This window comes from Aulonocara sp. 'chitande type north' Nkhata Bay, linkage group LG7, assembly GCF_057382095.1.
Source record: "Aulonocara sp. 'chitande type north' Nkhata Bay isolate Kocher_YH1m ecotype deep benthic linkage group LG7, A_spYH_male_GT1.1, whole genome shotgun sequence".
In the NCBI taxonomy this organism is placed as follows: Eukaryota; Metazoa; Chordata; class Actinopteri; order Cichliformes; family Cichlidae; genus Aulonocara; species Aulonocara sp. 'chitande type north' Nkhata Bay.
In genome coordinates, this window is record NC_141350.1 from 16255533 (window position 1) to 16269336 (window position 13804).

Sequence of the window (13804 nt, forward strand, 5' to 3'; positions counted from 1 at the left end):
AAAACTAAGAATTTTTAATCTCAGAGTTAGAAACTATAACAGGCAGCAACATGTAACTAAATAAAACATCAAGCATACTGAACATCAACCTCTCAAGACAGCCTGAATCCCTTCTACTAACACGTCCTTGAACGAGACACTGAATCCCAGTCACTTCCTGAGGCTCAGTCTGAGCCTCTGACCTGTATTCTGACCTTCCTGCTGAGGGGCAAAGTGAAAGAGCAGCAGGACACATATATAAATAAACTATGTGAAAGATACTGCTGATATTCTGAGTGATCATAGACTGGGAGAGTGGGACGGTAGGTCGGATGAGGAGACAAACTGGCACCGCAGCTGACAACAAAAAGAGGGTAACTAATGGTGCTGCTGTTTCTTTGTAATCTGCTACCATGTCAATCGTTGAAGACAGAAATAAATTTACATTATAAAGAATCTTATTGTTTGCCATTCGAGTGTCTGCACTGTGCGTGATTCTTAATTCTCCACAGAATACAGAATAAAAACGTTCTTTGTACATTTCCATCATAGCGACCAGCCATGCAAACAGATGTGAGATTTGGATTTTTATCACTCGCCCAGCCCTGCCTGTCGGACAGATGCAGCGATAGACTTTCTCATGAAAGTCGTAAGGCGTTCATTCTGTAGAAAGTAAATTGATTTGCCTGGGGAAAGGTGAAGGAAGAAAATAGGCACGCCACTCAACAATAGGCTCAGCATTTCTTGTGTCTCAGATTTCCATGAACTGTTCCAAGCCTGGCAGATGACCAAGTCAGACACGTGAGTCTCCCAGCTCACCTGAGCTCACCAAGTGTTGCCATGCCAACAGAAGACATGGCCACATGGGTAATGTACAGACTGCACCAACCACTGGTCATACTTCACATTAAGTTTTTATAGTTCCAAAAATTCTATGGTTAAAATTCACACAGAAAAACACAACACAGAAAAAATGTTTTTGGGGAATGTGTGTAACTCTAACATTAAAGAGTTATGTGACCAGTATTCTGCCTATGATATTTCCTTAGCAGGTACTAAATTTATATCCTGAGATAAAGAGCTCATAACATATCAAACCATGATTTATTTGATAGTCACACCCTGACTTTTTTCATGGGAATTAAAAAGGTAAGTGCATTCATTCATTAACTGATCATTAGCAGGAAAGACATCAGCAATAATCTGAGAAACAATTGTTGCTGCCCACCAATTTGGGAATCCACAAGTGGGGGACATTCAAGACAACTGCCAATCTTTGTAAGAGTTTCAGACTTCCCAGCAAAATCACCCCAAGGTCAGACTGTACAATCCTTCAAAAAACCCAGCAGCTACATCTCAGACTCTATGGGCTCAATTTACCTTGCTGAATGTTGAGGTTCATGGCAGTAAAAGATTGAACAAGCAGTCTTTTTCTAATTGTACTAGAGAAAGACTTGCCTCTCAAAAAAGAAGCTGCATCTGAACAAAGCACTTCTGGAAGAATGTCTTTTGGACATCTCATCTACATCTCATACCAACTGTAAAGCACGGTGGTGAACGGGTGATGATTTGCGCTTGTTTTGCGGCAACAGGGTCTGGCCACCTTGAGATCACTGAGTTGACCATTAACTCCTGTGTTTAGTACTCTAGAGTCAATGTGAGGTCATCTGACTGACAGTTAAAGCTTTGCCTAAAGTAGGTCAAGGAACAGAAGAAAGGACAGAAATGAAGCAGCAAATATACAACAGATTGGCGGAAAAGAAAATAATCAAGGTCTTGCAATGGTCCAGTAAAGGGAGACTCAGAATATAATTACTTCAAGTTATTGCTGCTAAAGGTGGTTACACAAGTTACTGAATTGTGGGGTGCACTTGTATTATGACTGCACATCTAGTTCAAAGTAGTTGGACCATTTTGTTAAAATAAAAATGATTTAAAGGTGACTTATTATAGTCATTTACATCGTGATATTTATTTAGAGTAGCTTTGCATGATGGACAGATCAAAACCTTTAGAGGGGTCACAATAACTACCTCCTGTCTGAAAATTTGGTCACATAATATGAAGTTTTCATTGTAACAGAACAAAAACAGTAGCAGAGCAGAATTAAATACAATTTTAAACACAAGAATGAGTTCTTTAAGGTTAGCTTGATTCTTAGGATAAGACTTTTTTTGTAGTTATGCTCTAGTCTTTTCACATCACTGGCAGGCACTACAGTAGCCAGTAATGCATTCAATTAAAAAAACGTTTATTCAGCCTGTTTGAAGGAAAACATCAGATCAAAGACTTTTTTTAACGAGCACCCCATGACACACGTATCTTCTTTACACCAAAACTGAAATTTAGTATCTTTGGCTACAGTAGCTAAGTTTTCTTAAATATAAAATAATCAGAGTATTTGATAGATGGATTAGAAAGCACAGCTGCACCATGAGAACGTTTCTGTTGCAGAGAATACTTTTTGCATCCAGATTGTTAGAAAAGTGTTTGATAATTGAGGAAAAACCTTGAGGACAACAGTGAGTGCTGTTTCTCTGTGATTCATACTGAAAGGTTATACATAGGAAGTGTAAAGAAAAACCATAGAGACACCTAATTATGCCATGTTACTGTACCATAGATGTAGATTTTCATATGCTCCAGGGAGCTACAGTATCCCCATCAGTATAATGAGAGTGTTTGACTTATCTTGAGCCAAGAGGTAAAGGTCGACTCAGGCACATTGCCCCATGAAAAATGCAAATTGAAGTGGTTACTGGTCCTAGCTCAGTAAATGAGGCAATTTGTGCTGCACGGTCCTATTATTTCCAGTTCCACAAAGAACAACCTTTGATGTGACCTAGAACAAATTTAAATGTTACCAAATATCAAACTTTGAAAGCGAGCTTGTTTAACTTTTAAGGGGGCTAGCACAAGGTCACCAGCAAATAAAAAACAAAAAAGGAGCGAGAGACACAGCGGAGGAGGAGTGACATTCTGTGGCATTAAGAAGACAGTTTAAGTGGAAGTCTTGCTGCCTTCCATCTGTTTGACCATCTCTGACCCTCAATAATTTCATGCCATTCCACTTTCTTCCCTGATAATGATGATAGATAAAAGCTTGCCATAAAAAGGGAGAGTGCCGAGTCAGAAGTCGGAGGTCTTGCAAATAAGACCTGTTTTGACCCACTTATGGTGCTACTTTACTATGAACGAGCAGAACAGAAGAAGCATGTTCCTACATTTGCACAGGAGATTATTGCAAAAGACTTTTCTTAATACTTCCCCAGGTCTAGAGCTCTTCGAATTAAGTATTGATTTTAAAAGCTGATTTGAAATTGAATGTAAATAGCCATGCGAATGGCTTTCTTTACTTTGTAGGTAATCTGTTTAAGTCAAAAAACTATTGGATACAAACAATGCATTTCCCAAAGTAAGCTCATTACTTTCCAAGTGCTTATAGTCATTTCTGTGCCTTTTCAGTCATATCGACGGAATTAAGTAATTACCGTGCACTGACATGCCACTGACATGGTAATTAAGGGATTTGATTCTATTCCCATAGATACAGCAGCCAGATATAGAAGAGGGGATCTTAATATGAAGACATTTTGACAAGTAGACACTTTGGCTGTTATGTTTTAGATGTGGGAAACAATGGGGATCATTAATGAAGACCCCGTCCCTTTATTTAGCCACACAGAGATTTTTAGGGCTTCACATCACATTCATTTTATTTCTTAAAGAAGATGTGCCACGTTGTTCTACACCAACACACTATGTGCTCTCAGCTTATCTTATTGAGGGATAACAATTCCAGAAAAGCTTGCTGAGCGTGGCTGACAGACCACTAGATGAACAGGGAGAGGAGAATTTAATTATCCCGACTGTTTAAGCCTCCTCCTCCTCTTGATCTCTCACAGAAATGTCTCGCATCCTGCCTCCGTGTGCAGGCTAGAAACGACTGAGAAATAAAGCAAAACCCACGTAGGGTTTGTGATTACCTTTGGATCGTGTGTCTGCAAGTGTGAAATTGCTGTCATGCTTGGCTGGAGCACCTGCTCAGATTCAGGTTTCTTAAATGTTTGAAATTACATCAATAAAAGTCAGAAGAAGCTGTTGACATTGTGGGGAAATGTTTTTGTTCAACTATGTAAAAAGAACTGTAGCAGTTTTCCCCAGGCCCCATTTAGACTTTGATTCGTTTTCAGTTATATTACATTTGCTACTTTAATAAGTTTGTATCCACTGTGATCCACAGACCGCTGTCCCTGAACCACTGGCATTCAGTCGCTCGACCAATCATCCAGAAGGAGTTTATGTAAATACCACTTTGATCCCACTCAATGACGTCAACTGCGCAGACCCCTAGTCAGAATAAATGAGCCACAGACTTTGCAAAGAAAAGGACAATTTAGCATCTGCTTCGGTCTGCCATCCTATCAGGGGTTTGTGTCAAAGGCAGTGTTTGTTGTCAGTAAAGCTCCCATGCTGTGGGAGCAGTGAAATTTAAAAGTTAACACGCCAACTGTCACCTGTTGTGGGGAAACACATCACCCACTCGCACACCTGTGTTTCTATTTAAAGGCCCATGGGAAGAATCATGGCACGCAGTAACGCAGCTTTGGAAACTCTGACAGTTTATTCCAGTAGAAAGACAAATGAGTCACAACAGGAGCAATAAGGATGACAAAGACGAGATATGTAAAGTACAATCTGAAGATTAAAAAAAAAAAAAAATATTCAAAATAGAAACACTATCCAAAATATTTGTGTATTGATCATCATTGATAACTTGCCTACCACTTAAAAACATTCTCATTTGTTGATACATCATCTCAAAAAAAAAAAAAAAAAAAAAAGATTAAAAAAAGTGTGGTCTTTCTATTAAAAAAAAAAAAAAATACTACCAGTGATTGGCTGTTACATGTAAGGTATATTGAATAGGATTTCTATTTATTCCAGTTCTTTCAAATGATGTAAAAATCACATTTACAGATCTTTGCAGAAGTCAGGGATTGTATGCAGTGTAGGACAGATCTATCATCCATGAGAAAGTTACACAACAGCACATTTTACTAAAATAGATTAACACTTAAAAAAGGCACCACAGATTGATGAAGTTTGTAAATCAATCAGCAGAACTGATATGGTGCTTCTGTGCAGTTTAAGACTCGAACAAATCACAGATAGACAAGTGTGTTTTAGACACAGAAAAGGCTGGGTAAAGAGGATTAGTAAACCTCTGCTTGTAGGAATGCATTAAAGCTAGACTGCCCCCTGGTGTCACATTAAAGAATGATAAAATACCATCTTCAAAGTCAAGGAACACTCCTACCCTTTGCAGTCCATCTGAATCCACAGGAACTGATACTTTATTATGGAGGGCCTCTACCTTCCTTTTGTCACAGGCCAGGCACCAGGAGTAACTGTTGAACCCCAGACGAGAGTTGTCCTTTTGGCCTTTCCTCTCCATCTGAGCCTCACACAGCCCCACCTTCCATCGACCATCATCCACGGACACGCTCACCTCCCAGTACCAACGCCCCCCCTCCAGTGCTAATGAGGAAAGGACCTGTGGGAAGGAACTGAAGCGAGCCTCGTGCTCCATGTAAGCCTGCTGAGCATCGCTGTAGGTCACCGTTCTGCTGTTATCAGACAGCTGCAGCTTAGGATGGGCCGTATCTGAATCCAAGAGGGGTATGGTGCCATCTGTGTACACGATTAAAGAGGAAGAATTTAGATGAGAAAATTAAGACTAACTAAATATCCTAACACATGTATTTAGTGCTGTGGCGTAATTAGCTGTGTGAGCTGTATAAACAGTAGTATAAACAAGACATGACTTACAGAGGAGCCTGTTAAGATCTCTATCTTTGCTTTGTGTATTGATGACAACTGTGTCCAGTCGCTTCTCTGTCCACTGCTGCAGACACCTCAGCCGGGGACGATTCACTTCCTCCGTGGCCTCAAACTGCTCCACATAGCTCCCCATCTCACCACTCCTGATGAAGGAGAACTGAGTCAGTAATGAGCCCTAAGACTATCGTGCAGCAAATTGCACATATAAATCCAATCTCCATTTCTTAGATGTGTGTACTTAGTGTGTGGGATTTGTACCCACAGCACAAAAGTGTCACATCGCTTTCCAAATCACCATCCCTGCTGATTGCATTGCAAAAGAACTTTTAAAGTCAGCTTTTACCAACTAGGGTGAGCTAACTAGTACTTTCATTAAAATAAAATAAACGACTATGCAGCATGTTTACAAAACTGATTTTCTGGGAGCACATTCAGCTAGTGAAATGTTCAACAAGCGGACAATTTTACTGCTGCAAAGCAGAAGTTAAAAGCATATTACTTACAGCTGGGCAATCTTGCTGTATTCCTGCAATGTCAGAAAAAAGAAAAGGCATTTTACTATGCAAACATTAATAATTCAGCAGTAAATATATGCATATATTTTTTAAGCCAACAAAAATGATCTGACCATGATGAAGGCCTGGTCCTTAAAAGAGTTGTCGCCTCTGGTGTCAGCCAGATTCTCCAGCGTGTGAAGGCCTTGTTGGATGGATTGAAGGGAGCTATGGAGGTGGCAGAGTTTCTCCTCTAGTCCCCCCAAAACTCGGTTCTCTTCCTTCTTCACACACTGAAGAGCCAGTTGCTCCTCCTGCTCCAAGGCCTCTTTGATGGTACTGTACTGCTGCTTCACTCCTGCTTGTGCTTCACGCAAAACCTCCTAGACAGGACACAGTATAAATATATGTAGTAGTATTGCGGTAGTATTGCATTTCTTTGCTGTTAGTTATTACTCATTTCCGATTACTAGTACACCGTACAACACTTCAGAAATGCAAAGATTTCAACGTAAGATGCTTTTCCAGTCTATTTAAATTTCAAACATGGCATTTTTATGTTTTCCTTTTTTGTATTAACTGGTTTCCTCAGCTCAAAATAAAATCCAGATTGAGCAACAGAAATGACTCAAGGCTGCCTCCTAAGAGTCGGAAGGAAGTGGCAACACTCGGTAAGTCGTAAACAGAATGGTCTCTGCAGAAGAGTTTGCACGGTCAAAATAACAGGCAGGGAGACGGACATCTGCATGGACCCTCACAGTCATGGTAACATTTATCCCACTTGGACTTTAGCATACTTGCAGATGGGAAAAAGAATTACTTTAGTACGGCCACTCACTTCAGTGTTAGATTCTATTTAAGAGTTGCTGCAACTTAATAAAGCTTTGTGCTGCAATGTAGCACCCTGGGACTAGTGCCCTAAAAATACAAAAAAAAAAACAAAAACAGCTCGTCAATTAATCACTTGAATGAATGACTATTACTCAAGGAGAAGTATTTAGTTGGGGGCAGCAATCAACCATGTAACCCTAACCTGAAAACCTTAAGCTTAATTTCTTTACATTCTCAAACAAAGCCGCCTAATATTTGTATTACTTGTATAAAGTCTTCCTATTCTGACATGAAACAAAGAACTGGAGAAGTTTATTAACTAATTTTAGCCAATTATATGCACTTCTATAAAAACCCCTTAAATTTCAATGCAATGGGTGTGAAAGAAAATCTCTTGTAATTCTTAGCGGCTAAGCAGAACGAACATATGTATATTTAACAACATACTTAGCCAACTCACTTTGAAAGTCTCTTTCTTCTGAGCGAGCTCAGTCACTCGGTCCTTCACTTGCTGCTCAGCCTCTTGCAGTTGTTTGATCTCTTCTTTCAGGTTTCCCTGAGGAAAAATGTCCACAAAGATTTAAAAACAAGTCACGAGTCTATGGCTTTGATTATATCTATATTTAGCCACAAGTGCTGTATGCTCACAGCTGGACAGTTACATGTTTTTTGTTCTTCAGGCTATGTTCTTCGCCACTTTGAATTTGAAGCAAAGTAGTTTGAGCAGATTCTCCAAAATATAAAGTCCCAAGACGTATTTTGAGAAAAGCCTAAAATGATGAGGGTTATTTTTAATAAGCTGGTAGCTTAGATCAACTGAAAAACATTATTTTGTACTAAATTAGATACAAATGGCTGTTGCTTGTAAAACCATTAAGGTATCCCTCTAAATCTCTGATTGTCATATTCTCAACTTTGTGAACCATATACATTTTCCATGTGAATAAACAGACCTGTGTTTTATCTGCTAGGGGCAACAGTGTAAATTGGAAGATAACAGACTTCCTACAATACATCTAGAAGTTACATGACGAATGATTAGTTAAAAATGGCTGTCAAAATAGCAAGTAAACTCATAGGAACGGTCATTCTATATTCAAATAATCCGCTATCATAAATGGTCAAACAAAAGACTGAAGATACATGACCACACAGAAAGACGAGAGACAACTAGATAATTTTGAATAAAATTAAGAAACCAAATATCAGGAAACAGAAGCAAAGATTACTTTAGAGACCGGCTCACCATTGCCAAATATAACCCTGCTTACAGATCATTATGGGCACAAAAAGTGATTACAGTGGTAATGATTTTGTTTGTTGCCTATCTGCCTTGTGTTTGTGTGTTAGACTGCGTTATTCTTGCAGTGTTTGTTTTAACGTTATGCTTGTCGGAACAAGCAGATGAGTTGAAATATTTTTGGATGTGTGCTTCTTTTATACTCCAGGGGCGCATTAACGCAACCAGTCCAAAGTTAACCCAGCTCAGCACCTCATCTTCTGATATCTATCAGATCAAATATTTCAGATGCTCGGTCACTGCAAGGGATTTCCCACAAAACACTATATTTTTGTTTTTACCCCATGTGTATCTGTGTAAGTATTCCTCATCCGATTATCTTCAGGTACTATGCATTGAAATCAGATCTCACGTGCATTAAGTCAGCAGCACTCACCCTGAGCTCTCTCTCTGCCTCCCTGATGCTGATGCATTCGTGGTCACGATGGGAACCTATGACGGTACACACAGTGCACACACACACTGCACACTGCCGACAGTAGATACGGTTTATCTCGTGGTGATCCTGACACCTCCAGAGGGAAATGTCTTCCACTGGAGAAACCAGGGTGTGATTTTGGAAAACTGGGGTGTCCAGGTGGGGCCGCAGGTGCTCTGAACACATGGAGGCCCCGCACACCAGACAAGTCTTCACTGCAGACTGACACCGAGTTTTAGGACAATAATGACAGGGCACAGGGCTGGCGCTTTTGTTTTCTGCCCTGGAGAAGATGCCAACATGACTTGAGGATCCTGAAGCAGGTAAATTAATTTTGCTTGGAATCGGAGATGACTTGCCAGCATGGTGCACAGGAGGCTTATCTTTTCCTGGAGTTGAGGTTGCAGGAAAGGTGGGAGTTGACAAAGGCTTCTTTGGTGTCACACATACCCCAGTTACTTGCGGGTCTTTCTTGGGGGTTGCAGGAGGAGGTGCATCACATATGTCGACTTCATTGTCAGAGTCATCCAGTATGATGGCCTTTTCTGATTTATGCTGGACTGAGATGGCTTGTGGCCCACCGCTTGCAGATGCTCCATTGCTGTCAGAGTTCTCCTCGGAGGTTGAGCCATCACCCTCTTTAGATTGGGAAGATTCTGGTTCTACTACTTTCTTAGATGTTTCCACGGCAGTTGACTTCCCAGTGTTATTTGACAAGGAAGTGGTGGGAATCTCTGTGTCACTGGGCCATGCACGGGGGCTCTCGACAGTTGTTCTCTTTGCTTCAGGCTGTTCAGGTACAGGTGCGCTGGCCTTCCTCTTTCCGAGGAGTCGGCTGGTGAGCGATGGCCTCCTTAAACTCGAGTCAGATGTACTTTCTTCATTGTTACTGGTGGATGAACCTTAAAAAATAAATAAAATATAAGTAAAACTGTTTTTAAAGAAGGCTGAGTTTGTACTAACTACTTAGGAGTTCTGTGATGATGTTGCCTTGTAAGGAAGGAAGGTAAGCAACACAGATGTAACTGTTCAGTGCATTAAAGGTTTAAAGGTGCTGCTTACACTCATGATCACACGTCAGAAACAGACTTTTAACCCTGCTGTCTATTTGCTTTAAAAGAGTTCAAACTTTGATCTCAGAGTTTTAATTGGACTTTGATCTGTGACACTGTAAACAAATGCCGAACACTGCTCCCATTAAATTACACAAGAGCTAATGCTTTGTTTAAAATATTCTGTTTTAAACCTTGTGACAGCAAGAAACAAAGGAAATTTGCTCAAGAACTGTAATACAATCAAATTCTGAGGTACCTGTATTTCACTTGAGTGTTAAATGTTATACTACTTCAATTAGACTTTATTTAAGAATGCATTATGGGTTTTTACTCCCCCAACTTTTATATGAAAGGCATTTTACTGGTGATTACTAGGTGAATAAGTTATTTAACTATTTACAGCTTTCTCGCTCTGTGTTAGTCCTGGCAACCAGGATGTACCTCGTCTTTCACTCGTTGTCAGAAGGGTTAAGGATAAGCTCTAACACTCCCGTAGGCCAATGTCGGATAAGTAGTTAAGAAAATGGATGGACATTGAAATGCTGAAAATTGTTGCTTAGTACTCAAATCTAAATCTAACAGTCTCACAAAAACAGTTAAATATGAATATTTCTAACTACGACAGATTAGAAGATTAGAGCCCAAATGGTATAGCAGTTGGCAATGATGTATAATGTATCATAGATAGAGTGGTAGTCCTCTGTCTGTTGTCCTTTTTAACAACATAATATAACACCAAAGAAATGCTAGAAATAGTATTATTGATTTTCTTTCCTGCAGGCTCCATCCACTGTTAAGCACATGTATTTGTTTACCTTTATTTACCAGCACATCCCATTGAGATCAGATTTGTTTTACAGATGAGACCTGGCCAAACAACATGACACAAAACGCAACAACTTAGCACTGTTTGCAGTAGGGATGTGCATGCCTACTCGACTACATGACCAACAGACAAGTGGTGCGTTCACCTGAAGCTGCCACTGGTACAATTGGGCTCTAAAAAAAAAAAGACACCAAAAATATAGTCTTTTAACCTAAACTGTGAGTTCTTCATTTCACATAATCCATCAATAAATGAATACAATCGAAAAATATGTTACTTTATCTGTCACTGGTCATACATGCACATAACAAAGTTCTGGTTTGCTAAAACCTTTTTTCCCGCAAATTAAAGATTAGACCATCATGTGCTACTAGTTTTATAGTACTTTTACGTCCCCTAAGGTTGATCAAATGGTATCTTCCATTTAGAAAGCGCAACCTATTTGCTATTTATTAAGGTCTTTGGATTAGAAGTAAACTAGTGAACATTTACTAGCTACAGCTAGAATGCGATTATAAGTATGCAGTAGTCTGTCTAGTTGTCTAGTTTACAGTACTGAACATATGCGTAACGCCCATTTTGCTTGTGAGCGGGAGACCTCTGACGTTAGCAGCTAGCTAGCATTAGTTTATAATCCCGCTTTCACGTTTGTAGTTTTAAGGGCCGTTATTTCACTCGTCCGGTTACAATTTAAATGTTAACCTAATCACCTTAACAGTACCTGCAGTGCTGCGAGGCTGTGCTTGTCCTCGGGGAGTTGGTGACCGTATCAAACTGCTATGAAACGGCAAAGTCTGGTACTCGGTTTTACACCTCCACTCCGGACAATGGTACGGCCCGTTCGGGTTAATGCTCCACAAGTCTCCAATGCATCGCTGGCAGAAACTGTGGTTACACTTCAGAGTAACCGGGTCCCGGGTCAGCTCGGTGCAGAGAGGGCACCTCGCTGGAGTATCCAACGATGCTCCCATTTTGTTTTGCCCTGTTTACTTTCTATTTCCGCGACGACATGCAGCAGAGGCGGAGCCAGATATTTGAATCTCGCTTTCCCCCTTTGGCAGGGAGTTAAAGGTACAGTCTGTCGAATGCAGATGCATGCAGATGTGATATCTGCTCTGAAGTTTGATCTTAATTTAATTAGCACTTTTTTACTCTACTTAAACACTGAAGCGCTTAATACAACATGCCTCATTCACCAAGTCATCAACCTTCTTAGATGGCCTGCTCTCCATCCGGTGCTACACCACCCAATTTAATATCTCAGAAGATGAATATGAATACAGCCTTTTTATGCCAAGCTCATTCTGTGGGATATCTTTTCCACAGTGTGCTCTCTGTCCCGCATCTCTCCTCTCAGCCCCAACCTTCCCCCCAAAAACAGACGGCTACACCTTCCAGAGCCTGGTTCCACCAGAGGTTTCTTCCTGGTAAAAGGGAGTTTTTTTTAATTCCCACTGCTGCCAAGTGCTCACTCTTAAGGGTTTATCTGAATTTTGGTGTTTTTTCATTATTGTTGTAGAGTCTTTACCTTGCAACATAAAGCGCTTTAAGGCAACTGGGTCTTTTATGTTGTGCGATATTTTAAAAAACTAAAATGAAGTAAGCAGCACTTTTTATCTTTGTCTAGAATATCTCAGATAGGATGCCGAGGTATAGGACTGTATTGGAGTTTTGTCCCTCATCTCCCTGTTCCACAATTTAAGACCTTTATCATGGTTTAAGTCCATGAGTCCAATTCTCTGTCCAGTGAGTGAACTTGCAAGTCACCACAAGGTCATAAGCTGTACTTGAGCAAATATGATGAAAACTACCCCAAAGAAAAACCACTGAGGTGACAACAGATACCCAGGTACTGGTTTTAACTGACTTAAGTTAGTGGAAAGAAATTCTCAGAGTATTTGGGGTTTTTTGCTAGTTATTTTTTTTGATTTCGCACAAGGGTAGGTATGTCGAAAAGAAACACACTATGTGTGAGTTTCATAATATGCTCTAAATTGTTAGAACTGACAAATGTGTTGAAAAGAGATGCAGAAAAAAAAGTTGATTATCAGACAGAACAGCCACTGGAAATAAGTTACCAGAATTCAAAACAGTAAGAGCATAAGAAAAATAAGACTATATGAAGAGCTCCTGTTATCCTTATTTACTTAGCAAGGGTGTTGGAAAAGTTGAATTTAAATGACCTATACATGTCTTTGGCATACTAATGCAAAAGCTGTACACACATACTTTGTTGTGTGTTTATTTTTCTGATGTATCCCACATTGTCCCACACAAACACACGCTTGCCCTACTTTTAGTTTGTTGGGAAATTGCCACCCTAGTTCCTGTGCAACTTCCTTCCAGTTTTTCTCTTCGTTTCCTTCATGACTCATCCTGTTGCAGCGAGTTTGACAGAAACTATATTTTACATTAAATGATCTGTGTTTAAAAAGAAAAAGAAAAGAAAAGAAATGTACAGTGACAGAAAAGCTCAACATAACACTTGATCATTCAGTTAAAATAAGAATTACTGCAGTGATTTTATGCCCTCACACACTGAGCTGCACTGGAATATAATTAAATCTAAATGAAGCTATTCTTCATCTCACCCCCGTATACCCCACAGATTCCCATAAGGCACATAAGCCATACACAGCACAACTCCTGAGTTGAAAATCTGGCAGTACTGAGTGCTTGAAGTCTGAGCTGCCATAAGGGGGTTGTTGGTGTTACTCCTTAAAACACTAGATGGGAACAATAATTCTCTTCTTTCTTTCTTTCTGCGTGGAATTTCTTTTGCTTTTGCGCTCAAAACATGTGAGACGGATAAAAACGGACTATTGTGAGTGAGAGGTTAATCTTTCATAATCTCATAGTGGTTGTAGCTCTCAAACATAACTGCATTTTTCATTTGGGTTGCCTACAACATGAAGTGAGACGTGGCCTTTTATGGCAGCTGAATTATTAAGGAAAGTATTTGGGAAAAAACTATTACCCTTTTACATTTATAAATAAATAAATAAACATAAATATAAATAAAGAAATACATACATACATTTATTTTCAAATACTAAT

The 13804-nt window shown here is 39.8% G+C and overlaps 1 protein-coding gene across 1 annotated transcript; it reads right to left on the minus strand.

Moving 5' to 3' along the window:
- Positions 1-4514: 4514 nt before the first annotated feature.
- LOC147324893 (tripartite motif-containing protein 14) lies at positions 4515-11750 on the minus strand. Its single transcript, XM_086299045.1, has 7 exons — positions 11469-11750; positions 8825-9768; positions 7609-7704; positions 6452-6700; positions 6327-6349; positions 5812-5966; positions 4515-5673 (listed from the first exon to the last, which is right to left on the minus strand). Exons 1-7 carry the CDS (start codon positions 11716-11718, stop codon positions 5129-5131), a joined length of 2262 nt encoding a protein of 753 aa, XP_086155171.1. The 5' UTR covers positions 11719-11750; the 3' UTR covers positions 4515-5128.
- Positions 11751-13804: the final 2054 nt, after the last annotated feature.

Bases quoted from the DNA above. Each gene is read 5' to 3' on its own strand.
- LOC147324893 (XM_086299045.1), bottom strand. From the start codon at position 11,718: ATGGGAGCATCGTTGGATACTCCAGCGAGGTGCCCTCTCTGCACCGAG. The intron at 9,769-11,468 runs GTACTGTTAAGG...TTATTTTTTAAG, and splicing joins ACAGCCTCGCAGCACTGCAG to GTTCATCCACCAGTAACAAT. The intron at 5,674-5,811 runs GTAAGTCATGTC...TCGTGTACACAG, and splicing joins AGATCTTAACAGGCTCCTCT to ATGGCACCATACCCCTCTTG.